This window comes from Sciurus carolinensis, chromosome 9 (assembly GCF_902686445.1).
Source record: "Sciurus carolinensis chromosome 9, mSciCar1.2, whole genome shotgun sequence".
In the NCBI taxonomy this organism is placed as follows: Eukaryota; Metazoa; Chordata; class Mammalia; order Rodentia; family Sciuridae; genus Sciurus; species Sciurus carolinensis.
The window spans coordinates 136,031,751-136,058,035 of record NC_062221.1 but is presented as its reverse complement, the minus strand read 5'-3'; the positions used below and the strand labels follow the sequence as shown (position 1 = coordinate 136,058,035).

At 47.3% G+C, this 26,285-nt stretch overlaps 1 protein-coding gene across 2 annotated transcripts in view; it reads right to left on the bottom strand.

Annotated features, from left to right (window-relative positions):
* Positions 1-695: 695 nt before the first annotated feature.
* Positions 696-26,285, bottom strand: part of Sh3bgr (SH3 domain binding glutamate rich protein) — a 52,684-nt gene continuing 27,094 nt past the window's right edge. The window contains exons 4-8 of one of the 2 annotated variants that reach the window (XM_047563130.1): positions 13,349-13,423; positions 12,645-12,734; positions 8,956-8,985; positions 4,187-4,318; positions 696-1,119 (exon numbers count right to left, since the gene is read on the bottom strand). In XM_047563130.1, the coding sequence (XP_047419086.1) occupies positions 4,220-4,318; positions 8,956-8,985; positions 12,645-12,734; positions 13,349-13,423 (294 nt within the window). In that variant the 3' untranslated portion in view covers positions 696-1,119; positions 4,187-4,219. The remainder of the gene's footprint in view (positions 1,120-4,186; positions 4,319-8,955; positions 8,986-12,644; positions 12,735-13,348; positions 13,424-26,285) is intronic. The other variant, XM_047563129.1, reaches the window with a different exon arrangement.

Here is a 26,285-nt window from a genome sequence, read left to right as displayed (position 1 = left end):
GATACATTCCCCGGTGATGCACAGGACCCAGCAGCAAGATCCACATGCAGGTTCAGAAAGGGAAAGGTTTCTGGCCATTCCCAGGGAAACTGCCACCATGTCAGGAGACAGGGAAAGAGCTCAGCAAGGAGACCCCACTCTGCTGATAGTACAGAAGAAATGGGTGCTGCAAGAAAAATTCAGGGGACAGGGAATACGCAGAGAGGAGGGGCATCGTCAAAACCCTACAGGGAAGAGAGTGTCCACAGTGAACAGAGGTGGGCAGGCCAGCAGAGAAATGCCACCCAACCTACCTGGGCACACTGACAGGGCCAGACCAGCCATTGTGGAGCACACCGGGCCATGGAAGGCAAAACCGCAGGACAGGCTCCCCTGGAGAGGCCAGGGCGCAATCAGCAGACTGCAGGAGAAACAGAAGCAGCTGCTGGCTGCAGCGCAGACACAGCACATCTTGGTCCCTACAGTCCCCACACATGTCAATGGAACAGTTATATAAGCTTCCAAGACAATGTGCACAGCAATTTGTACAACCCAAGATACGACGTAACAAAATAATCAGAGCAATTTGAAAACACAGACCCAATAATCAGTGCCACAAAACCTCCATCCCAGTGCAGACAGGATTCGGGCTCAGTAACAGACACACTGAATTCAGGTGTCCACAGGCAGACTGCAAATAAAGGAACCACAGGGGGAGAGGTTTGCTATCAGTCTTTATTTATCATGGTTCTCTGGGAAGTCCTTCATCTTCAAAGCTAATTAAGACAGTAGCATAAGGCATGTACAAAGAAGTACTTCTGCTAGAACACAAAGAGAATTAGTTCTAGTCCTTAAAATCACTTTTTTCAGGATATTAATAAGAAGATCTATTCATGCAAAGCAGAAAAAATTAAGCCAAGACCAAGAACATCAGGTACATGAAGGTATGCATACATCAACTTCACATTTCATTTCATATTGATATGATTAAGTAGATATTCATGTATATCAACCATGTCAGAAGTACAGGTCCTCGGTGAAGCCCCGGCATCCTGAGACAGGTGTCCTAGCTTCGGGCCAAAAAACTTCACTGGCTTTGTGGGGGAGACACTTGAAATGTTGCTTCTCGGTGTGGGTCTTCTAAAAGAAAGGGGGAATATCAGGGAGAAGACCGTTAAGGAGACGGAGAGTGTTTACCACAACCTTCATTAAACAAAATAGAGTAAAGGAAAGTACTGCCTCCGTCCCGTAAACCACCACTGAGCGTCTGTTCCCCAGCGCGAGAAGAGGAAATAAGTCTTCCTATGGAAAACCAAGCCCAGGCTTCTATCCTTTCTCTGAGGGACCCCCTACCTCACACCATATGCAAGTCAAGGTCTCCGGTTAGTTTCCCCAGGTGTTCAGGAAAAACAGAGTGACTGAATTTAGAGCTTGCTCTTATTGCTATGCTTATCTGAAAATCAACTCTTCAAACAAAATATAAACTACCTGGCTGGGCACAGTGCCATGCACCTGTAATCCCAGCTATTCAGGAGGCTGAGAACAAGGATCACAAGTTCAAGGCCAACTACCTCCACAACTTGACAAGACCCTGTCTCAAAATCAAAAAAAGGAAGAAAGGGCTGGGGATGTCCCTCCATGGTAGAGAGCCCCTGAAGTCAATCTCCAGTAACAGGAAAAAATCATGTGTAGACACACATATGATACCCGGACTATCTGTGAGTTAGGACGTGTGTCTTTCCTGAAGCCCAATGGTTTGCAGAATCCTGATGGGCATTGCCGCGTCACCTTTCAAGAAAGGCAATTGGATCTGCCTGGGATGAAAAAACTGCTGTGGACCAGATTCCAACTAGAAGCCATCAGAGGAACAGGCAGAATGTGCTAGACGCAGCTGTGGTTGCTTTTTATTTAATTGGCCTATAAAGCCATCTGTCCGCACTGAGGATTCTCTCAGCTGTGCCATTTCTCATTCAATATTTTTTATAACTATCACAGTAAAAATGCAGGATTTCTAAAGAACTTCCCAAGCAGAGCCAACGCGGTGATTTCACGGCGCTCATGAGCCCGGTGTAAGGACGACTTTCACTTCCCACCCTCTTCAGGGGCATCTCACTTCACTTTTCAAAAATGGGTCCTGATTCATTCCTGAGAAATGGAATCACTACCAGAAGCACAATCTGCTGTCCTTGACGGAGGCCTGTGTATCCCTACATGGAGGAAGTCAGAGGGAAACCAAGCCCCAGACCAGATGCGGAGTGTAATCGAAGGGATGGTAAATTTTGGTGGCCCAATAACCGAGTGCGACAGCATCTCTCACCAGCTCCCAGATGTCCTAAAAATATGGTTTTGTAAACTAACTTCTGACTTGCAGACAAGTGAAGACGAGGGTCCCCTGTGCACACTGGTCTCCGGCACACAGAGCGATGGCGCTGCCGGTCGGTATTCAGAGCTCAGAAGTGCAGCTCCAGCCTGGGAAGCTCCACATCTGCCCCACTGCATCAGCACAGCCCTGACCCAGGACCGGCTATGTACTTGCAGGATCGTCCCCAGCACGTCCTCCCCGGCTGCTCTAAGCAAGGGTCCAAACATATGTCTCAGACTGTTCAACACAGGCATGAAAACCACAGGGAGGAAACTAAAAAAATCATTATTTGATTCATGTAAAGACCTTGACAACATCAGAGTGAAACCACCCTAAATAAACAGCAGCCCCAGTACAGCCCTGAGGCAGTGATACCAATAACAACACCTCCTTCAGGTAGTGCAGCCCCAGTTCAGCCCTGAGGCAGTGATACCAATAACAACACCTCCTTCAGGTAGTGCAGCCCCAGTTCAGCCCTGAGGCAGTGATACCAATAACAACACCTCCTTCAGGTAGTGCAGCCCCAGTTCAGCCCTGAGGCAGTGATACCAATAACAACACCTCCTTCAGGTAGTGCAGCCCCAGTTCAGCCCTGAGGCAGTGATACCAATAACAACACCTCCTTCAGGTAGTGCAGCCCCAGTTCAGCCCTGAGGCAGTGATACCAATAACAACACCTCCTTCAGGTAGTGCAGCCCCAGTTCAGCCCTGAGGCAGTGATACCAATAACAACACCTCCTTCAGGTAGTACAGCCCCAGTTCAGTCCTGAGGCAGTGATACCAATAACAACACCTCCTTCAGGTAGTGCAGCCCCAGTTCAGCCCTGAGGCAGTGATACCAATAACGACACCTCCTTCAGGTAGTGCAGCCCCAGTTCAGCCCTGAGGCAGTGATACCAATAACAACACCTCCTTCAGGTAGTGCAGCCCCAGTTCAGTCCTGAGGCAGTGATACCAATAACGACACCTCCTTCAGGTAGTGCAGCCCCAGTTCAGCCCTGAGGCAGTGATATCAATAACAACACCTCCTTCAGTAATGCCTTCCAGGCACGTGGGACCCCAGCTGTTTCCTGGCCCTGGGATCTTTAGGGTTTCGTGGTTCTGTCCCATCTTTGCTGCCTACATTGTTAAGTCTCATTTCCCTCCTCCTCCATCCCTCTACGAGACACCTTCGTCATCTTTCCAACATTTCTGCACCACGTTCACCACCTATTAAGAACTGTGCTTTTTTTGTTTTTTGGCTTTTTTTTGGTCAATGGAGGTTTATAGGTAGGAAGCAGCACAAGCTTGCCCAAGGCCCCTAGTCGCACAGCACCCTCCACCAAGCTCCTGCGTGAGCACTAACATCGAATACGGGGAAATGTCACATCGAGCACTTAAGACTATGTGGCTCGCAGCAGTATTTATTGTTTGTGAATGGACAACCAGCTTTGTGACTTTTTAAGGTTTAATTTACCGCCAGCATCATGGGTTGTGGTGGGCAGCAGAGGCGTCAGCGACAGGGCCTCTGTGTGGGCAGCAGAGGCGTCAGCGACAGGGCCTCTGTGTGGGCACCAGAGGCGTCAGCAACAGGGCCTCTGTGCCCCCTCCCGCACCTCACATGCGGTCACACGGAGGAAGAAGAGGCATATGCACACAGCCCCCTGCTCAGAGGGTGTGTCCTCCTGCCAATCCCACCCTTGTGCCCCAGAAACCGGCAGGGCACAGCCACAGCCTCGCAGCTGCAGAGCAGACCTTGGCGGGGAGATGGCTTTAAACGGGGACTCACGCTGCTCCTGTCACCCCGTCACCCCTGAGACGCACTCTGGCAGAAGCCCGTGTTTCGCACCAGGATCCTGCAGGTACCTGGGAAATTAGAAGAACTGAGCATGAAGAGGCCTAAGAATCTTCTCCTCCGTCCCCAGGCTCCTCTTCTCCCTCGTCAGCATCCTCTTCCTCTGCTTCCCCTTCCGCTCCCTCCTCCGTCACTTCGGCCGTCTTAGTTTAACAAGAATCATGTTATTATTGAGAAGCTTGAGAGCCAAAGACGCAATGAGAAAAATCAGGCAAAATCTTAAACGGGAGGCACAGGCTTCCCATTGACCCGCGAGACCCACACACTCACATATACACAACCCACACACACACATGTACACATAAACCACACACATGCACACACTAACCACATTCACACACAACCACCACACACATCACACATAAAATCACACCGAGATATTCTTCTTCTCAACATAGACTCCGTAATTTGGAAAGGTGCTGCAGAAAAGTATGTTGCTCTAATGGGTATTATGATTTTTCTTAAGCACATGGAGTCTTTGCTTATATTAGCACATCAGTCTCACCAAATTCCTTTAAAAATTCATAAGGGATACAGTTGGAAGAACAAAATATGAGAACTTCAGGAAAAAGAATTTTGTCAGAAAGAACTGGCTATATTTTGTTGCAACATGCTAATTTCTTCAACCCAGCAGCCTACACATATGAACTAGAAGTACTTCCAAGTTAATGGGATGATTTTTGGCTTTTTTTAGATATTAAAAAATAGGATTTCAAAAACAGACACTTGCCTAGCAAGAGGGATACAAAAGAAATAATCATTGGGAAGATATAAATAATAAAAAATGGTGTAGAATAAGTTAGAACTAATCTTTAGGTTCAAAAATAGGGTTATCTTTGATTCATTAATAATAATAATTAATCAAATTTATTTTACTGCCTATGCAAAATACAGATATTGAAAAAGTGGGTTACAAATGACCAAGATTTGATAGTTATATATGTGTGCATGTGTGCAAGTGTATGTGTGTGTGTGTGTGTGTGTGTTTGGGTAGCTAGTTGTTATTTCTAGATAATGGCACTGTAAGTTTTTTTTTTTTTTTATTCCTTCCCTTTATCTGTATTTCCTAAATTTTCTATAAAGACTGTGAATTGTTTTGTAATTTCAAAAACCAACACAAGTCTCCTTGGGGATTTCTTCTGCCATGTGGGACTGTCTCTAATGCTGGTGACCTGCTCCAGACCCCCTGGACACCACCCAAGACTTTGATAAGTCATTCTCCCTACCCTTGAGTTTGTGATTTAATGTAGTTCTCTGATTAGCTCTTCAAAGTGATTAATCCTTAAATGCCCAAGAATAAAATGAAAGACTTGATTAAAATGAAAGACTGAGACTTGGGAAATACCCAGGAAAGGTGTAAGAGAAGGAAGAATCTGAGCACATCGCTTCGGACCTCAGGAGGCAATTCCCTAAACTGATTCATCCAAACATCAATAAGGTTATGTCCCAGTGACATTAGTGTCTAAACTTTCACATCCCAAATCCCAGGTCACAAACTGCAGGTTGAACAAGCAAGCAGCCAAGTGCGGTGGCACACGCCTGTCAACCCAGCAGCTCAGGAGGCTGAGGCAGGAGGATTAAGAGTTCAAAGCCAGCCTCAGCAAAAGTGAGGCACTAAGCAACTCAGTGAGACCCTGTCTCTAAATGACATTCAAAGTAGGGCTGGGGATGTGGCTCAGTGGTTGAGTGCCCCTGAGTTCAATCTCTGGTACCAAAAAAAAAAAAAAAAACAGGCAGCCGAGGAAGAATTTTACCAGGTGTATCCCCTCCACATCTGCCAGAAACATCAACAGCAGGTTGGCCTGGCAGCCCTGGAAGCGGAGATCACCATGATGCTCCTCCCCCAGGGCCGAGTAGGGTGTGGAACAAAATCTCTCAGAAAGGAAAGAGATCACTTGGGAGGTTTTGGCAAAGCAACACCGGATGGGAAGAGAGGATTTCCATGGGAAAACTTAAAACTGAATTTGAGAGTTAATAAAGAATTGGGCTTCTTTTTTCTTAACCAACCACAAACTTCAAATGTAAAATAAATGTTAGAGTCTTTGAATCTAAATGGACTTTGAACAGCAGAAACTCTAGCAATTGACTTGACCTTGACCACACATCAAGCTATGTAAGACACACAATCTTAGCCAGTGCTCTCGGACTTGATCAGGCATCAAGATCACCTAGGGGGCTTGCTAGGACACACACTACTTCCATCCTAGGTCCTCGTCCAGTAGGTCTGGCCAGGGCCTGAAAATGTGCACAGTGGTCCCCTCTAATCTGCAGGCAATTGCTTCAAGACTCTGGTGGGTGTGTACAACCTCAGGTGGCAGCCAGGCCCACGTTCGCGTTTTCCTGTTCATGTGCACATACGAATTCCATGCCTTTCCCTCTTAGCTCATCATTCACTGTGGCTGTAACTTCTGCAGCTTGAGGAGTGACTGTAGAGCTAGATTAATTTTTTTTCCTTGTTCACAAGTCACAGAAGATTTGTTCCTCCAGTAGAGCTTAGTAACCTAGGCATACATTTTTTTTCTTTCCTTATTAAGTCAAGAACTTTTGCCTTTTCACTTAAACACTTTAGGATTGCTCTTTGGCATATCCAAATTGCTAACCTCATGACTCTTGTGCTTTGGGGCCAATATAAAGTAAAATAAGGATCACTTGAACACAAGCCCTGCAGGACCTTAACAGCTGATGATGACCAAGATGGCTACTAAGTGACTAACAGGGAGGTAAGATATACCACGTGGATACACCAGACACACACGATTCACAAGCCAGCTTGCCCAGAATACACATCACATCACTCAGAATACACACAATTTAAAACTTGTGAATTGTTTGTTTCTGGACTTTTCCAGGTAGTATTTTTGAACTGAAGTTGACAATGGGTAATTGAAACTAATGAGAGTGAAACCGTGGTCAAAGTAGACCACTGTATTTCTAAAGGTGCTGCTGCTGATCTGGGGTCCCCACTTTGAGAACCTCTGCTGTGGTTTGTATTCTTTAAAATAAGATATGAGCAGAGGACACTAAGCATTCATACTAGTAGGGTAAGCACCAACATCAACCAAATCTGCATTTACCCAAATCGGTCATCTGTTCCCACATCTGTGTGTGCAATTTATAGTCTTATCACAATTAAATAATTTCAACAATAGCATGGAAGGCAATTAAATATGAGCAGGGAAAGGCCTTTTTTATTATGTGAACTGAATGGAATACTTTGGGAAGACCCAATACATGTAAATCACCTTTAAATGTTGTCATTTTAGGTGCTAAAAAAGCTTGGAGTGGCAGAAAGTATTCATAAGATCTTTGTGCACTTAAGTGGCTTTGCACACATCTTTAAGTCTCTGCTCTATTTTAAAGAAACCAAAACTACCATTCTCACAGAGACAAATGAGTATGATCATGTTAGGAAAACAACAGGTCATGCTAATCTTGCCATTCTTACTTAAAGAACAGAGTCCTCATTCTAATATCTAAACAACTGAAGTAAATACACATATACAATGTATATACTTCAAGTTAAAGTCCATGTTTAAGGCCTCCCTGTTTTTGACATTTCCACTCAAATTCCCCAATCGGACAAAAACCTCAGCTCCAAACGGACCAGGACATTCTCCCCTGTGCCTGAGATACTGGTCATGGCTTCCCCTCCACAAACAAGAACGTGAAACCACACGTCACAGCGGGCAGACCTCCTTATAAAGCTTGCCCTTAACAGAGTTCAAATATGGCTTTATCGTTTTCTTTTAATGTTTTTATTGCACTTGACAGCTATATCCTCAGTACTGCTGATTTTTCAGACTTTCTCCTGATTTTATACAATTCTTAATCTTCTGTCTTTGTGAAACTTTATTCTCTTCTATTTTAGTTGTTCTCCAAGCAGTGTCCTAATGCCACACCCAAGCATGACATTAGGATTCCAAGTGACACAATGTCCAGACACTTGATGATAAATGGCTGTTTAAACTTGCCGATCAAGGTGACTCAGACAGAGACCTGCAGTATAAGCACTAAAATCAAGACCCAGCATCATGTGCCCCTTGACATCGGGTGGAAACAGTACAGCTCAAATGGCTCGGCACTAGTCCCCAACACTCTCCCACACACACGTGCACACATGCGCGCACACGCACTCTGCAACTGCAATTAGGTGTCCTGCCCACTGGCATTATTCAAACACACCACCCGACCTCCTGTGAGCACCCGCACCCTGACGCTGCAGAGGCAAATTCCAAGGCCCTGCTCCTCTGTGCTGCTCCCAAGGGTGACCCTGCGCTGCCTGGCGTCCTCTCCTGCAGGGTGTGCGGGCGCGTGGCTAACAGCCTGCTGTCCGCCACAGGGTCCAGGGCCAGGTGTACGTGTCCATCCCCACACCAGGGGGCAGGAAGCCCTCCCTCCTCGATGGGATGAACGGGAGGCCATCGACACCTCCGCCGGCACTGCGCGAGCTGTGCGCACCATGAGCCGTCCACAGGCGGGAAAGGGCAAGAGCAGAGCCACTGTCCACCCACGCCCTGTGCTGGCCCAGCCCCGCCTGACTTGCGGCCTTCTCATGGAGGCCAGCGAGGCCCACGGGCACATCCTGTTTCTCTGCCCACCTCCCTGACATGAATTTTCCTCCAACCTACTTCCTCTTCAGAGATCACCAGGGGCTCCTCTGGGGCACACCCTCTCCCTTACTTAGGAAGAACAAGGGGACGGTGGCTGTAGCTGGGACAGTGTCACCTAGAACTGTTTGCATCCAGCCGAGCACACACAACTGTTGAAGATGAGGACGTACCTCTTCGGTTGCGGTTGCTTCCTCCTCTTCCTTAGGTCCATCAATCAAAGTTAAGGAAAAAAGACAAACGCAAGTAAGTTCTAAGTTGAATCTGAAAAATAGCAAACTGCATTTAAATAGAAGCCCCTCAGAATGAGCAGCACGGTCATTTATGCTTGGAATATGTAAGCGGCAAAGCCACGGACGCTGGGAGATCTCCACTGACTTTACGTATCATATTCACATTCTCGAACATGACGAGCTTAAAGATATTTTTTCCATTAATCAAACTCCCGACAAAACACAATTAAATAGTGATGCTGCTTAGTAACGTGTGTGGTTCTGTCTCTACAGAAGCGCACCCAGGAGCTCCGGAGCTAGCTGGTAAATTCAGGTCGTACATGTAAGTGATTTAAAAATCTCAGCAAAAATGTCTTTTCTGCCTTTCATCTTACAAGGGTGCTTTTGTTTTGTGAACTGATAATAAAAGCAGACCAAAAACTTTTTCTCTAGCAGGACAAAATGATAGCATTTCTCAACCATTTAGTATTTAAACACTGACTTCTGATTAAGAAACTTGCCAGGGAAGAGAGGGTGGGGTCACCAAAGACTCGGTCAGGCCCACCTCACCAGACCTTCCCTGGACAGATGAGGATACTGAGGACAGAGTTGGGTCATTTGCCAAAGGTCACAGGACAAGTAAGTGGCACAATCGGGGCCCCCACCAGGGGGGCTTAGTGACTACTGACTTCGTGTCCCTCCTCCTGTACCAGGCAACCTCTCAAGATCAGTAACAGAAAAAGCAAAGTCACGGAGGGCAACTTAGAGGATCCGGGACACTGCTGCGTCCGCTGGGCCAGCCTCGGGTCTGGGGCCAGTTCCAGAACAAGACCTTCAGATCTCAGAGAGGCACAGAACGCGAGTGTCTGACACAGCGGGCCATACCCAAGTCAGACCAAGAGGATTTCTCAGCACTGGGAATCTCCAGAGGAGTCTCCAGTTAAACACCACTGGCCACGTGTCAAGGGTCAGTGCAAAAGTCACGTCCAGGAATAGAGTCCAGCGCCTGTTGCAACATCCGGGCATTGCTGTCAGGGTGAGGCGTGGCTTGCAGCCCCCGATGCCACCGACCCCTGCTGGCCTCTCATCCCTTCTGCCAGGACTGCCCTCTGTGCTCACCTGCCTGCTGACAGGAGCCCCTGTGGGATCCTCCACCCTCATCTCCACCTGTTCTCCACACTGTGGCCACAGAGTTGGTCCTAACTGACAGCAAGTCTCCCACGCTGCCCTCATGTTTGGACCATGCATCACAGGAGGGTCTAGACACCCCAGAAAAGTCCTCTGGCCCTGCCTCCCCTTCCAGTCTCATCCCTCCAGTTTAACCCTCCAGTCTCCCCTTTTCAGCCTCCCCCTCCAGCCTTGTCCCTCCAGCCTCCCCCTTGAACCTCCCCTTCTACTTCACCCCTCCCCACTCTCCATTTCAGCCATATTGAATCACCAGCAATTTTCTCTCCTGGGCCACCCTTACAGGACATGCTCACAGTGACATTTGCAGGGCAGAGTTTCCAGCCCCAGATGGAGTCAGGGGACCCTCTTATCTGCTCCCACAAACACCACTTACTCATCTGTCTCCCTGATTGGTCTGCAAGCCCCTCGGGGTCATGACCTATGTCCTGTTCATATTTTGGATCTCCAGCGCCCAGCCACCATCTGGAACCAAGATTTAGCTCCGTCACTATGAGTTAAGCAGCTGGATACAGGAACACGGGACGTCTGCCATTAACCCTTTGGATCTCAAAGCACATTGATTTTCTTCTTATCTTCATAGGCTCAGATTGAAACTCTGGTTTAATCTGATCTGAGGGAAGCGAGCGTGGGGTCCCCAAAGACTCCGTCAGGCCCACCACACCAGCAGAGACTATCTAAAGTGGGGTCACCCTCAGAGCCGGCTGGAGGGCAGTCGGGTCCTAGAGGGATCACTCCTAGTCTCAGTCGTGACAGGTAAACTAGCAGCAACTAGAGGGCCTGGCACTTGGCCAGTATTTGAATTGACTTTATTTCTTGAAGATCATGTGAAGCAGAGAAAGGACCTGCTCACAGGACCCACTGAAGTGGCCTCGCAAGGTCGAGGGAGCTGGGTGCAGATGCTGGTGGGGGCGGGGCTCTGCTGTCTCACGCCCCTCCCAGCCCCAGAGCTCCTCTGTCCCCGCGCTCTGCTGAGCCCAGGGCAGCCCACCATCTGTGCAGCTCATAACTGTGAGTGGGGGCTGGCCTGCGACTCCCGGGTAAGCCCTGCCCAGCAGGCACGAGGCCTGGGTTCCATCCCAGTGCCCCCCAAAGACTGTTGAATGAATGCATGTGTGTGATGCTACTCCTGCTCTGACCCCTGAGGATGAGGCGGGACACAGTAATCCAAAATGTAAAGATAACCAGCTACCAGCCTCAGCTCACGAAATGCCAGACTATCAGGACTCAGCCGATCTTACAAACCCTTTGTGGTCAGTGCTTGAACGGACCTCATGGGGGGCAAATAACTATGCGGACAACAGCATTGGTTTAAAAAGAATCGTAATCACCTGGTCAATTAAGCCAACCTCATAAGAGCTGGGGACACTGTGCACCATTAATGTGGGGAAGCACACAACAGGAACGACACCTCCTAGTTCTGAGAAGGCCGCAGGGAGCCTCAGGAGAGGGACGTCTCAGGACCTTCCTCCCACAGCAGCTATTTTTGTTGGGAACCTGGCCAGGGAACAGGCTGCTGGTGGCGGGTGGCCAGAACAGAGGCCAGGTGTCAGTGGTGGTGAGTGTCAGGAAGCAGGCGGGGAGCGGGGCCTGAGAGGGCAGCTGGGTGCCGAGGGCCAGGAGGGTGGCAGGAGCTCCCTTAGCCCAGTCCAGCCTCAGGCTTGGGAGGCCACCGGGGTTTTCAGGTAGGGCCTCTGGGTTGGCAAAGAATAAATCTCAGAATAATGTTACCTTTGTAGTAAAATAACTTTGCCTTGATAAAAGCCAGACCCAAACATGGACACGCTATCACACTGCCCGCGTTTTAGAAAGCTCTCATGATGCCCCACTGAATTCTGCAGGAGCTCAGCCTGAGGCCTGCACCCTGCCCCAGCCCCACCGGGCTCCTCTACAGCCAAGGCCACCGAGCCACATGTCCTGAATTTCTTGAATCAGTGCCCCATCTGGCGCCCTGTTTCTGCTCTGAGCTGACAGGACCAGTTTCCCTCCCCCGCCTACCCCCATCCATCAGCCATGACGAGGAGACCTGCGCCTTGGATTTGCTGGGACCTGCTGTCCCCGTGACTGGACTGAATTGTGTTGCAAATCCTCCCAAGGACCCCTTTATCCTCAAGTTCCTCTGGGTACCCACAAATACACCCCACCCGCTTGGCTCTTGAGAAAGGGTATCCTGGGAGGAGGGCGTTACTCCAGACCAGGGGCTAAGGATGCTGATTTGGCCAAGGACAGAAACCTAACCCACCCCAACAGCACAACACCACAGCCGGGTCCTCCTTCAGCCACTCCACACCTGGTCCCCAGTGGCCCCCACTTGAATGAAAATGGGCTGCTTCCTCCCAGCTACACCCTCAGTGCTCAGCTGCACACTAGCCTCTGTGTGCCCAGAGTACAGCACAGCTCCTGTACCCGGTAGGAGCCCCATAGGAAAAGGACAAAGAAGGACCCACAAAGAAAGCAAGCCTCACCTTCTCCTGGGGCTCGGGGGGCTCGCCCGCGTCTTCTTCGCCCTCTCTTTGTGCCTCGCTTTCTCCACTTTCTTGAGCCTTCTCTGTCCCCTGGTCATAGAAGAAGCCCAGTGAATCACTGATCTTAAGGAAGCACCTAAGGAAGATCCAGAACACCCCACTGCGGTCTTCTTATTAGATCATGGTACATAAGTGAAGCAGACAGACCTCCTACTTAGGAGCTCACTTAGCTGCTACTGATGGGCTCTCCAAACACCAACGCTGCTTTCTGGATTCACGGGCAAAGTCAATAGACTGATGTGCATGTTATAGTAACAAGCTGCCTGAGAGAGCAGTCTCAATTCACCCATTTAAGGATTTCGAAGACAACAGATTTACAGATGGACCGATATAAACAGATAAATAGGGCAGAGAGGTGGACACGATGGAAAGATGGATGGATGGATGGATGGATGGATGGATGGATGGATGGACGGACGGATGGATAGATGGATGGACGGATGGATAGATTGATAGATATGATGGATGGAGGGACAGATGTGCTGGATAGATAAATGATAGGCAGGCAGGTAGGTAGGTAGGTAGATAAATAGACAGATAGATAGACAGACAAACAGACACAGAGAGAGATTAGGCCCAAGCAGCCATTCTGAGGACACTGGCATGGGAGAAGGTGGTCCCAGACAGCAGCCCACCGCCCTTACCTCAGCTGCACTCTCCGCCTCTCCCGCTACATCACCGTTGGGAAGGGAAGATGCTTCCTCCGGAGACTTTGCAACCTGCATCATATAAATTGAGAACATTTCAGAATTTTCTTGAGGATAATAACTTGCATTTCAGTGTCTTTTAACTCTTCAAGTTATATTCATGTGCATCCTTCGTTTTATTCACGGTGACACTATGGCCCGAGTGGGCAGGGCGGTCATTACCACACACTTCTGAGACAAGAAAATAAAGGCAGAAAATGTCACATCACAAGTTAGGGACAGGGCTAGGTCTACACCTCCCACTTGGTGCTCTGTTATGAAGTGGTTCCCAGCCTTCTGAAATATCAGGTTAGCTTTATTACAAACACACTCAGAGCTCACAGAACAAGCCATACACACACCCTCCGTTCCCACCCTCCAATGATAACCGATGTTCAGGAAGGGAAGGAACTGCAGAATGAAACTGATGAAATCATGCTGCATGCCTTATGAATAGACCACCATGAACTCCACCTTACGTATGTCTATAAGGCACCAATTTAAATAAATAAATAAGCAAAAGGAAGACCAGTAGAGTAGAGGAAGGGGATCAGCAGGAGGGAAGAGGGACGGGAAAGAGGAGGCACTGGGGATTGACGTGGAACAAACTCCACTCCATGCTTGTACGGTTCTGTCCAGGTGATCCCCACTGTTACACAGAACTACAAAGCACTAGTGAAAGTATTTTTAGCTGAAAATTTCCTAAATTTGGAGAAAGATATACATTCACAGGATCAATAAGAATAAATAGCCAGGGGCGGTGGCGCACGTGTGTAATCCCAGCAGCCAGGGAGGTTGAGGCAGGAGGGTGGCAAGTTCAAAGCCAGCCTCGGCAACAGCGAGGTGCTAAGCAACTCAGTGAGACCCTGTCTCTAAATAAAATACAAGATAGGGCTGGGGAAGTGGCTCAGTGGCCAAATGCCCTGAGTTCAATCCCTGGTACAAAAAAAAAAAAAGAAGAAGAAAAGAAGCGCAAGGAAACCAGGCTTAGGATATCATAACCACATGGCTGCAGATGCAGGACAAACAGAAAATCTTGAAAGCAGCAAGAGAAAAACCACAAATTAAGTCCAGGGAAAAGGACTTCAGATCATCCTATCGCACCAGAAACTGTGCAAACAGGAAGACGGAAGGGAAAAAACACATCTAAGGTGCTGTCAGGAAAAAAATAACTGTCAACTAAGAATCCTGTGCCCTGTGGAAAAACCCTTCAAGAACGAGCAGAACAAAGCCAATCCAGGTAAGGAAAGCTAAGAGCCAGGGCGGAGACCTGCTCTACCAGCAAGGTGAGGGGCTCCAGGACACTCACCAGGGGAAGGAAACGCCACCCTCCTCGGCATCAGACGTGCAAAGCACCTGGGAAAGAGGAAAGCTTTCCTTCCCTCCTGCTTCCTTTAAAACACATAAGACTGTTTAATGCAAAGACTACAATACCATGTAATGCAGGGGAAGGGGCGTGTAAATGGAACACACGGCCAGGACAGGAAGCAGGAGCCAGCCTCACGTCTGGATGGCAGGGCTTCTTCATGCTTCTAAAGTGTGACAATAGTAACTAAGCTGTGAGATAGTAAGAATTTACATTATAACCACCAGAACAACCACCAAAAGTGTGCCAAGAGGAACAGTGAGCCAGGCAATGCACAAACTAAAAGGGGACTCTGAAATATAGCCAAATAATCCAAAAGAAAACAAAGAAAAAATGTAAAATAGAGAAAAACAACAAGGGACAAATAGAAAACTAATAATCAAATGGCAAACCTAAACAGTCACAGCACCTAGTGTGGTGGTGCATGCCTATAATCCCAGTGACTTGGGAGGCTGAGGCAGGAGGATAGCAAGTTTAAGGCCAGACTAAGCAACTTAGCAAGGTCTTGTCTCAAAATAAAAAGGATGGAATGTAGCTCATAAGGAGAGCACCCTGGGTTTAGTCCCAGTACTGCATTAAATAAATAAATAAATAAACACATACAACTATGTCAGTGATTATTGAAGTTCTAAGGGACCAAATATGCCAATTGTCAAAATGAATAAAAGTACACAAGAATTACCCTCTTTTGTCTCCAGAAGACATGCTATAAAAATAAAGACACAGGTAGGTTGAAAGTATATAGTTGGAAAAAATATACCATGCAAACAGTAAACCTAAGAAGTCCACAATAGCATTACTAATGCATGCAGACAATATTACAGATATAAAGAAACATAACAAATACAAAAGAATCAGTCCATGAGGAAGCCACAAATCCAAAAATATAAATGTGCCCAACAACAGGGCTTTAAAATACTTGAAGCATACACGAATAGAATTACAGGGAGGAACGGAACACGCACCATTAGGGACTGGGATCTTAACACCCCTCCGGTCGATTGTAGAACAACAGTGCAAAAATCCAAACTGTCTTTTCTCCCCTAGGAAACCTTGGCCTTGTCAAATGTATTAGAACGACTGATGGAACTAGTTCAATTCTCCTGCTGCACTAATTCAGGGCAGCTCGCCTGTCTTCTCTTAGCGCTTCCTTTCCTCGTTTTCGCTGGTGTACGTGTTTTCCCAGCTTCCCTCCTACCTCATTCACGTAGATGTTCTGGAAAGCTTTTCAACCCCGTTACCTCCTGTTCAGAATGGTCATCATTAAGCCAATACTGCATCACAATTACATGATACGTACGGTCCACAGAGAGAGGCTTCACCTGCCCACCCAGCCGAGTGAACCCTCCAAGCCACCTGCGACCCCTTCCTTTTCTCCGTTTCTGCAGTCCAAAAACAACATTCTCAATGTGAGTATCCAATTCTCACATACTCCCTTCCATAATGCTTGGATTTCTCCAAGATGGTTTAAAATTCTCCATTTCGATACTATTAAGTCTTTTCATTTACAGAAGTAGTTGTGGACATTGGCAGAATAATAAGTTCACCTGGGAGCTTCCCACAGGAGGGCTTCTCCTAATTGACCTTGGATGTGGCATCTCCTAGTTCTAACAGCTCCCCAGTGCTTCCTGTGGGCATCCAGGTGGAGGATGCCACCAGGATCTACCTCCTCCCTGTTCCTCACGGGCAAGGGCTGCTCCCAAGGCCTCTGCCCAGCAATAGGCACCTCTGTTGACCACCGCTGGGACTGAGGGCAGCATGGGGGTGAAGTGAGAGGGTTCCACCTCCAGGCTGATCGAGACCAGTGCCCAGGCCCCTCCTGAGCTGGGACGCACCTCCTGCTGGCCTGGAGAACCCCTAGCACTGCTCCACCTTTGCAGGGTATTTGGGCTTGGTGTCCTTCAGAGCAGCCCGTCTCCATCTCTCAGGGGCTCCCCCTCACACCGCACTGGGTTTCCTGCACTCGTGAGACAAGGGGCTGGCCGGGCAGCGGTAGCACCGGCGGCTGGTGGCCCTCTGGCACCTCTCCCAGCAGGTCTCTTGTTCTTCTGGAACTTCTACTAGTCACACAGGAGACTTCTGTGTCTGACTTCTAGGCTCTGGTCCCAAGTCTGTGTCCCAAGTCTGACTTCTAGGCTCTGGTCCTTCACTCACAATTTCTATTTCCTTGTGTTATGTCACATTTGATGTATTTCTCCCTCCGCTCTCCTTGGACCATGGCCTGGGCCACGATGGCATGCACAGTCTATTGCTCATCTACCGTAGTCAAAATGAACAAATTGCAGAACACATTTCGTGCTGCAAATCCATCTCTCTGACGGTTCTCACCAGGAGTTCGTCCTTGTCTCTGCTTCCTAAGGCCATCTGCACCCTGTCAGTCCAAGACATCTGAACCTCTGGTTAGCGTGGCCTCCTTCAGGTGACTGGGAATCGCGGCACTTTTTTAGACATTTTGCCATTTGTCAAAACAGTGTTCAACAAGAGATCGATAATCATACCAGAAATTAGTATTGAAACTTAACTGCAAACCACTTTGGGCCCTAGATTACATTGCCTCGAGATGTCACTGTGCCTTTCTCATCAGACAGAGATGTGACCTTGGAGAGGGATCTGAAAGCTCTTGTGAGTGAGTGATGTCGGTTCTGCTGATGGGAACATTAGGACTTCTTGAGGTGGCTCCCTGGGGACAGCACTTGCTGGAACGTACGAACGCTGAGACTGAGCGTCACCCCAATAGCACCCTGTAGATGCCACACTTCGACATTGTCGTGACTGTTCATCTCTGCCAGCGAGAGAGAATCAAATCACACCCAGACCTGGACACGTTCCCCCGCTGTCCTGACAACGTCCCTCCCGGCGCTGTCTCCTAGTGTCAGACACCATGGTTCCGGTTATCAGTCACACGTGCCAGCTTCTTTAATTCAGGTCTAGCACGGCTCAGGATGGTGCTTTGCATCTGGGGGTCCATCGCCTACTTTTATTTTTTAATACATAGACGTTCAGGGCCTCGCCAGTGGTACTGACTCTCGCTACTTCCTGTTCTTTCCAAATGCTTGGTATATTTGTGACATGTGGTGTCTCTGAGTAATCAGACATATTATGTCAAGATTTTTCCTCTAAATTCTTTCCTAGAATCTAGACACAGTGTTTGTGAGTCCTTTTAAAATAGCCTCGATGGTCATGTTTACAGCTCATTTTTCTACGACCTTTTTGGAGTGACATCACTGGTTTGTTTGCATGCCACAGAAACAGCCAGATTTTCTCATCTAGTGCATTATTCTTGTTCTAACTCTCAGGTCTTTTGCCATTTGAAAATTATCAGTAATAAATAAGCCACGCCCATTTTAAGTTTTGTATCACCTGGAGATGTTTTCCTTGGCTTCTTTTACTTTGAGACTTCCCTGGGAGTTTTCTGCAATCAGCTCCGGGCCAGAATGTTTCCTCTCCCCTGAAGAGCGACAGCCCAGATCCCCACAGGGAAGGGCTCTGTGGAGGACCATTAGGATGCAGGTCTGTGAGGGCATCGTGTAGAGAGCACAGAGGCCACCCCAGAGGACTGCGTGAGGATGCCCAGCACTCTAGACAGATGCAGATGGCTCTGGAGACCACGGCCCGGGACCCCGTGGGCGAGGGTCAATCGCACAGGACTAGATTAAGTGAGGAGAAGCAAGGGGAGTTTTGGTGGGGAGTTTTTGTTTGCAACATTGTTGGGGTTATTTTAATGTTTAATTTTCTGGACACATAAAGAAGTCCTTTGTTGTTGTTCCCTTTGTTTTTAAATTTTGTGTGTGTATGTGTGGTGTTGGGGATTGAACCCAGGGCCTTGCACTTGATGGGCAAGCACTCTACGAACTGAGCTATATCCCCAGCCCCTGTTTTTAACTTTTATAAATCATAATAATGTATCAACTTTGCTTTTATAAATCAAAAGGAAATATTTGTAAATGACATCTTAGTCTCCCTGCCTGATCCCTGTAGAATTCAACATTTTTTATTGACTCTACCTGTCGAGTTGGAATATATTTTACTTTTTGCGGCAGTACATTTATTTGCAGAGCTTTAATAGGAATCTGTCTTCCTGCCTGCCAGGGCCTCACTGAAAACCCTATTTATACAACCGAGGTCTTGCCTGAAACATCATATCAAGAAGGGTACTCATTTGATCAGCTATGACAGATGCTTTTAAAGAATGGAGGTAGACTTTATGGAGCAAACGCCAGCTTACAAAGCCTCCTGGGAAGACGCGCCTGGTTCTTGGCCTGGGACAGCCTGTCACAGACAAGGAGATTTTTCTAAAAGCAGCAATGCTGCCTACGACACTCAGGCTCATTTTCTAGACATACGCTTCTGCATAATTGTCAGGAGGGCCTATTTGTGGCCTAGTGAGATGAGTTACCCTCACCGATGCTTCTCTACAGTGTCGTCTGTGACAACACAACACTGGGACAAGTCGGCAGCTCCATAAATTGAGTGTCTGTCTTTCAAGGATCCCTGAGTGAACACCACAAACCTGCCATGCTGACAGCAACAAGTTCAGCACAGACTGTGTGCTGATCAGAGGGACATCTGCAGACAAGTCACCTACGCCCCTGTGCTCCACGCTCCTCCTCTGAGGGAAAGATCTGGACTAGAGGTCCCTCCAGACGGGTTTTATCCTATGGCCACCCCTTTCTTCCCTGTAAAGAGAATTTCATGAAATATCACAACACCTAAGTACGGGACACCTAAGCACAAGTCAGGGCAGGACCCAAAGACAGATCACTGCAACAACACGGTGGAACCAGGAACCCGGGTCATTATAATAAGCCGGGCACAGAAAGACCAGTACCTCAGGGTCTTACTCATGCAGAAATTTAAAAACTGGTCTCATAGAAACTGAGAGTAGAGCAACAGTTTTCAGATGCTGGGGCCAGGAGGGGCGAGGGAGAGATGGGCAGAGGTTGACCAATGGGAACTAAGTTAGAGTCAGGCGGGAGCAAGAAGTTCTGGGGTGCTTACCCACGGGATACAGGCCGCAGACAGTGGCAACACTGCACACTTCTAAAAGCACCAAGAAGGGAGTTTGAATGTTCTCCTCATAAGAAACGACACACATGCTTAGCCTGATTTGAACATCACATGATGTATACATGTAATGAAACATCACAGGGTACCCTGCTAAAAACTGCCAGCAGGAAAAAATACATGAAAAGAAAATGGGATGAGTCACAGCAGAGAATGAAATTGATTTGCACGTATTGAAAAGATAGAAAAAGCCTGCACTTGTGTAAATATGAGGCTTTTCCCAAACTGTCCTCAACCCCTCAGAAAAGCCACAAAGTATTTTCGTCCCTTATTTTATCTGTAAGGGCCAGGTGGCCGACCACCCTTCCCCTAGCAGTCAGGCTGACCCAAAAGCAAACTTTGCTGACACAAAAGCGAACTTAAAAATAACGACCACCCTCCTCTCAGTGGTCAGGGTGACCCAGAACTTAAAATAACATGCTTTGTATGCAATTTTATATGTTAACCAATCAAAAAGAGCACTGTAAAACTGCTTGCCTTTCATTATAAAAACTCTGCTAAACATGGGCTCAGGGCCTCTTAGCGTCACCGGTTTCCGAGTGCACGGAGGACCAGGCTCGAGCTTGCTAATAAATGACTCTTTGTTGCTTGCATTGATCCTGGTCTCTGGTGGTCTTTGTGGGGTCTCGAGCCACTGGGCACAACAGTATTAGCATGGATAGGTCCCACAACATAAGGCTGTTTGTTTAAAAAGGCAAGTGGCAATAAAACTGTCCCATCAATAATTTCAAGAAGAGTGTTTAGCATCTCCAGAGTGATTCACTGCCTGGTTTGTCAATCATTGCCTCCAGTCTCGGAGTTGAGCCCCTGTTCTGAGTTATGAACTGCATCTGGCTCTGAGGGTGTAAACGAGCCCCAGATCCTGTGTCCTTCTCTAACAACGTCCATGCTGCTGTCTGAGTCATAGGATCTGCAAGACACAAACTACTCTGCACTGAGCTGTGTGAACAGCAGTCGGGGAGGTGGAAGGCCCACTGCAGGATTGCTCCTGCCTCCGTGACTTGCCCTGTCTCTTGTCTTTGCCCACCTCAGACCCCAGGTTCTACTGAAAGCTCCGCATCCCACCCCGAGTGGGACCCACTGACCACGTATGGCCACGTGCTCTTGGATCCCACTGCCGTCCCGTCTTCCCGGAGTGCCTTCACTGTCTTGCTACCTGCTTAGCTCCTGCTAGATCTTCCAGTATCAAGCAAGGTCTCGACTCTTTTAGGACACTGCTTTACCCATTTCCTGTCACTAAACAGAACAGTGGAGATTTGGTATTTCATGAAAGATAGAAGCTTATTTTGGCTCAGAATTTTAGAGACTGGAAAGTCCAATAGCACGGAGTCAGCTGGGGCCTCCAGCTGCTTCAACTCACAGCAGGAAGAGACCGGCAAGCAGGCACATGCAGAAAGGATAAAAGGGGTGGAGGTAGGCCCGCCTTACAACCCTGCCCTCCAGGTGGCTGATCCAGTCCCCCACAATGGCAATCAGATTTCAGCATGAGTTCTGCAAGGACAAACCACCATCAAGCTATGGAGGAGGCTGCTCTGAGGCCTGAGATTGGTAGTCCACGTTCATATCCGAACAGACAGCTGCTACATCTACTGTAGGGTGCTGACACAGAACTCATCCTAGACCATAAAACCCCCGGTCAGCTGGGCCAATGTCCAGTCAGCATGTGTGCAAATGAATATTCCTGAAAGAATAAATTATTAAAGAAACAGCAAGGGCTGGGGAGATAGCTCAGTCGGTAGAGTGCTTGCTTTGCAAGCACAGGGCCCTGGGTTCAATCCCCAGCACAGCAAAAAAAAAAAAAAAAGAAACAGCAGAACACGTGGCAGGTGAAACTACATCCTTCACATTCACAACACAGCAGACAGCACGTGGTCTTGTGGGTCCAGCCAGGGATGGTGGGGTGTGGCTACTCTGTTAATCGAGAGCTCTGTTATAAAGATCAGTCTCCCCTTTGAATTTGAAATGATATTGCGGTTGGGCAAAATAAGATTTTAGCATAGGAAATTTATCCAGTTCCAAAAAAAAAAAAAAAAAATGCCCCTAATACCTTTTACCAACAGTTTTATCATCTGTTGATTATTTGTGCTGCAATCAATTACTACAATGTCGTTTGGAAAAGGGTGACTTTTCTAATTCTATCCTGTCTTTGACACTTGACCTGTGAAAAGTAATCGTCTCTCAACAACCAGAGATGAATTACAGGTTCTGGTTAAAGAGGCAGGAAAAATATTTAGATCTTTTATTTTAAATATTAATTTCAGAGTAAAAATATTGGCATGATAGCTTTATATGTGGCAAATTAGTTCTTTTTTTCTAAATTTATGGTAGGCCTAAGGCAAGATGTTTCTTTCTACAAATGTACTTCCTGTAAACACAGAGGCATGGAGAGGATGCTGGATTGATACGGGTCATGTGACCCACATATGAGAAAATGCAAAGTTCGAATTCTAGGCCGATGGCTTGTGAGCCCTGCGACCTGGAGCAGTCTACTTAAACCTTTCAGCCTCACGATTCATTTGCCTGTATCTTCTCCTCGACACCCACTAGATGATATTGTGTACGGCTACATCCTATGCGGACTCTTGCGGAATGGGTTGAATCCCAGAGCCTTCAAGGCATCATTCGTGGCAGCTACAGCTGCTGCTCTTTGAAAAGATCAGCATATCTTCCCTGATGATTTCAAAAGGAAAAAAAAGCAAGTTACAGAGCATTCCATGACACATAAGAGTGATCAGGCCTTAAAAATATAGACAGAAAGACAGACGTGGTAGCCGCCTAATGACATCTAGAAAGTTACTGTTAGACACACTGAATTTTTCAAGGCAGTGGCCTCCAGGGAGGGAGAGGAACAAGTCCGGGGTAAGGAAAAGCGACCTTGCCATCTCTCTGTAATGACTCAGATCTTTAACTAAAGCAAAAGTGACCTCACATTCTTTTGTTTGGGAGAGGCACACACATGAATATTTGTTAAGCGGTCACACGGCCCTGGTTACGCAAAAGATCGCACTGGAGCTAACTAACACAACCTTCTGCTCTAACAAAGCAAGACGTCCTGACACACCTAGCGCACGGACCACCCTTGACAACGTCATGCCAAGGGAAGGAAGCAGGCACAAAGGGCCACCTAGCATGCCATCAAGGCGAAACGCCCAGAGGAGGCAAATCCATAAAGAATGAGAGTATTGTTATGGTTCCCGGGGCGTAGAAATGCTGAGTTAGCAAGAGACAGCTCAGGGGCAACAGGTGTCGCCGTGGGGTGATGGAAACACGGAAGCAGACAGTGGTGACGCTGCACAATACTGAACACACTGCCCGCCTGTGAATTAGACACAAAGCCCTATCAAGAAATCAAAATATTTAATCTCAATTACACAACCAGAAAGGCAAACTGGGCAGAGTTAACTGACACAGAGAAAGAGGTTGGAAGACGGGATGAGGCTCCCTTTTCTACGTGATTGAGGTCCTTGAAAAGGACAGACGACTTCTAGTCGAACACAGATTCCTTTTAAATGTTTTCAGTTGTGGATGGACACAATACCTTTATTTTATTTCTTTATCTTGTGTGGTGCTGGATGGAACCCAGCCAACCCTGTACCACCGAGCCACAGCCCCAGCCCTCGACCACAGATCTTGGCTTTGGCATCCTCTCAGAAGACAGTAAAAACATCACAAAGAAACCCCACAAGGATGAGGGAACAGGGGAGGAGGCTGTGTGGGGCACAAAACAAGGTCCACGACCCACGGGCAGGAGAGGGAACCGCTGAGTGGTCACTCACTGAACCAGAAAATACACGGAACCTAACAGATTACAAGCCAGACGTGGAGCGGAGACATAGCCTGAGTCCCTCCTCCCTGGACAGCAGGTGACTCTCCCCTCCTAAATAAGCAGCTTTAGTCTCTGCAGAGGTTGAACCGTTACAGGGCGGGGGCCTTCCAGGAACTGAGGTGGCACAAAGACCCCCCTTCACGCCCCAATTCTTGTGATCAAGTCAGAAAGGTTTCAGACATGTCACTCAGAGTAACAGGCATGAGTTCATTAAGGGGTAGGAAAAGGGAACAGGACCCTCCCAAGGGAAAGAGTCAGTCCTCTCAGAAAGGACAGGGACGGCATGTCCCTCTGCACTCCTGTTTTACTGGGATCCCAGAGAAGTTTCCAGAGAGTCCCACCCAGGTCCGCCTCTTGACCCTTGACTGACAGTAAGATGACACCAGACTTTCAAGTCTACTGCCATGACAACTCTAGGTCACTTTGGGCCATGCTGACCAGTTCTAATTGGATTCTTAACCACACATTCTTACAGATTTTGTGGTTAGGAGGAATGATCTTTATCTCCCTGAGTCTCGGGAGCTGGTCTGTGAAAAGAGTCACAAAAGTCCCCCCCTTCAGGGTGACTTGGGTTCCTCTTACGGACATTATCTTGGGCCTGCATTTCTCCTGCAGATAACAGGTTTGTTGCTTGAGGAATGTGACATAGCCCATCCACATAAGCCAGGCAGGGCTGCAGGTAAATTGCTTCTTGGAAAAGAAAGCATGTGGGGGTCAGCACTGTGGGCCCCTCCCATAGGATTAGTCCCTCAACCTCGTGCCCCCACCACTTACGTCTCTCTGTCCCCTCTCAGAACCAGAGGGAAACGGATCCCCTGGGCCTGAGGCTGGCTGAAGTGGGGAACACACTGAGAACAAGGGGTGCCTATGGAACCCAATCCTGAAAGGGAAGACCCTCCAGTCCCCCTTCCTTGTGTCTCGAACAGTGGCAGCCAGGTCTACCCTCATTTACACTCACACTGTCACTGCCCCATGACCTCAGGGGATGGAGGGGGCGGGGACAATGCACCTAAAACCAACAGAAGAAGCCCACAGTCCAAGGTCCCTAACAGCGAGCAGCGGATCTTTTCATTTTCCTGCAGCAAAGCCACCGCACAAGGTTTCTGATCAACTTTTTAGAACATTGTCTTGAATACAGTCAAGGTCACCAGACACAGGAGAAAAACATCTCACACAAAATTAAAAAGGGAAGCAAATGGAGAAAAAGGATACTTACAGAAAAACAGAGAATGGTTTTCTCTCTTTTTTCTTATGGTTAATTTGGCTAAAGGCTTACCAACCTGTTTATCTTTTCAAAGAACCATTTTTTGTTACATTGGTCTTTTTTTTTTTTTTTTTACTCTCAATTTCATTCAATACACTCCCCATCAAAATACCAATGACATTCTTCACAGAACTAGAAGGAACAGTCCTAAAATTCATTTGGAAGAATAAAAGACCCAGAATAGTCAAAGCAATGCTGGAGGCATCACAATATCTGACTTCAGATTATACTACAGAGCTATAGTAACAAAACTGCATGGTACTCACATAAAAACAGATACAGAGACCAATGGTACAGAACAGAAGACACAGACAAAACCACACATCCACAGTCATCTAATCCTTGACAAGGGTGCCAAAAACATACACTGGAGAAAAGACAGCCTTTAACAAGTGGTGCTGGGATGACTGGTTATCCTTATGTAGAAGATGAAAGTAGACCCTTGTCTCTCACCCTGCATAAAAATCAACTCAGAATGGATCAAAGACCTTAGAATTAGAGAGAAACTAAGAAATTCCTAGGAGAAAACGTAGGGTCAACACTCCTGCTTTTAGGCACAGGCAATGGCTTTCTCAATAAGATCCCTGAAGCTCAGGAAATAATGTCAATGGTTAATAAATGGGATAGCTCAAACTAAAAGCCTCTGCACAGCAAAGGAAACTATTAGAAATGTGAAGAGAGAATCTTTGCTGGCTACTCTTCTGACAGAGGATTAATATCTAGAATATATAAAAAAAAAAAAACTCAAAAAACTTTATGCCAAAAAATCAAATAGGGCTGGGGAGATAGCTCAGTTGGTAGAGTGCTTGCCTTGCAGGCACAGGGCCCTGGGTTCGATCCCCAGCACCACAAAAAAAAAAAAAAAAAAAAAAACAAATAACCCAATTAATAAATGGGCAAATGAACTGAATAGATGCATCCCAGAAGAAGAAATACAAATGGTCAACAAATATATGAAAAAATGTTCAACATCATTAGCACTCAGGAAAATGCAAATCAAAACTACACTTGGATTTCATCTCACACCAGTCAGAATTGTAGGCATCAAGAATACAAATAATAATAAATGCTAGAAGGATATGGAGAAAAAAAGAACACTTTTACATTGTTGGTGGGACTGTAAATTACTACGACCGCTATGGAAATCAGTTTGGAGTTTCCTCAAAAGTCTAGTTATGGAACCACCATATGACCCAGCTATACCACTCCCAGGTATTTATCCTAAGAATCAAAGTCATCAAACAACAGTGACACACACACCCATGTTTACAGCAGCACAATTCACAATAGCCAAACTATGGAACCAGCCTAGGTGTCCATCGATGGATGAAAGGATCCAGAAAATGTGGTGTATATATACAATGGAGTTTTTTCC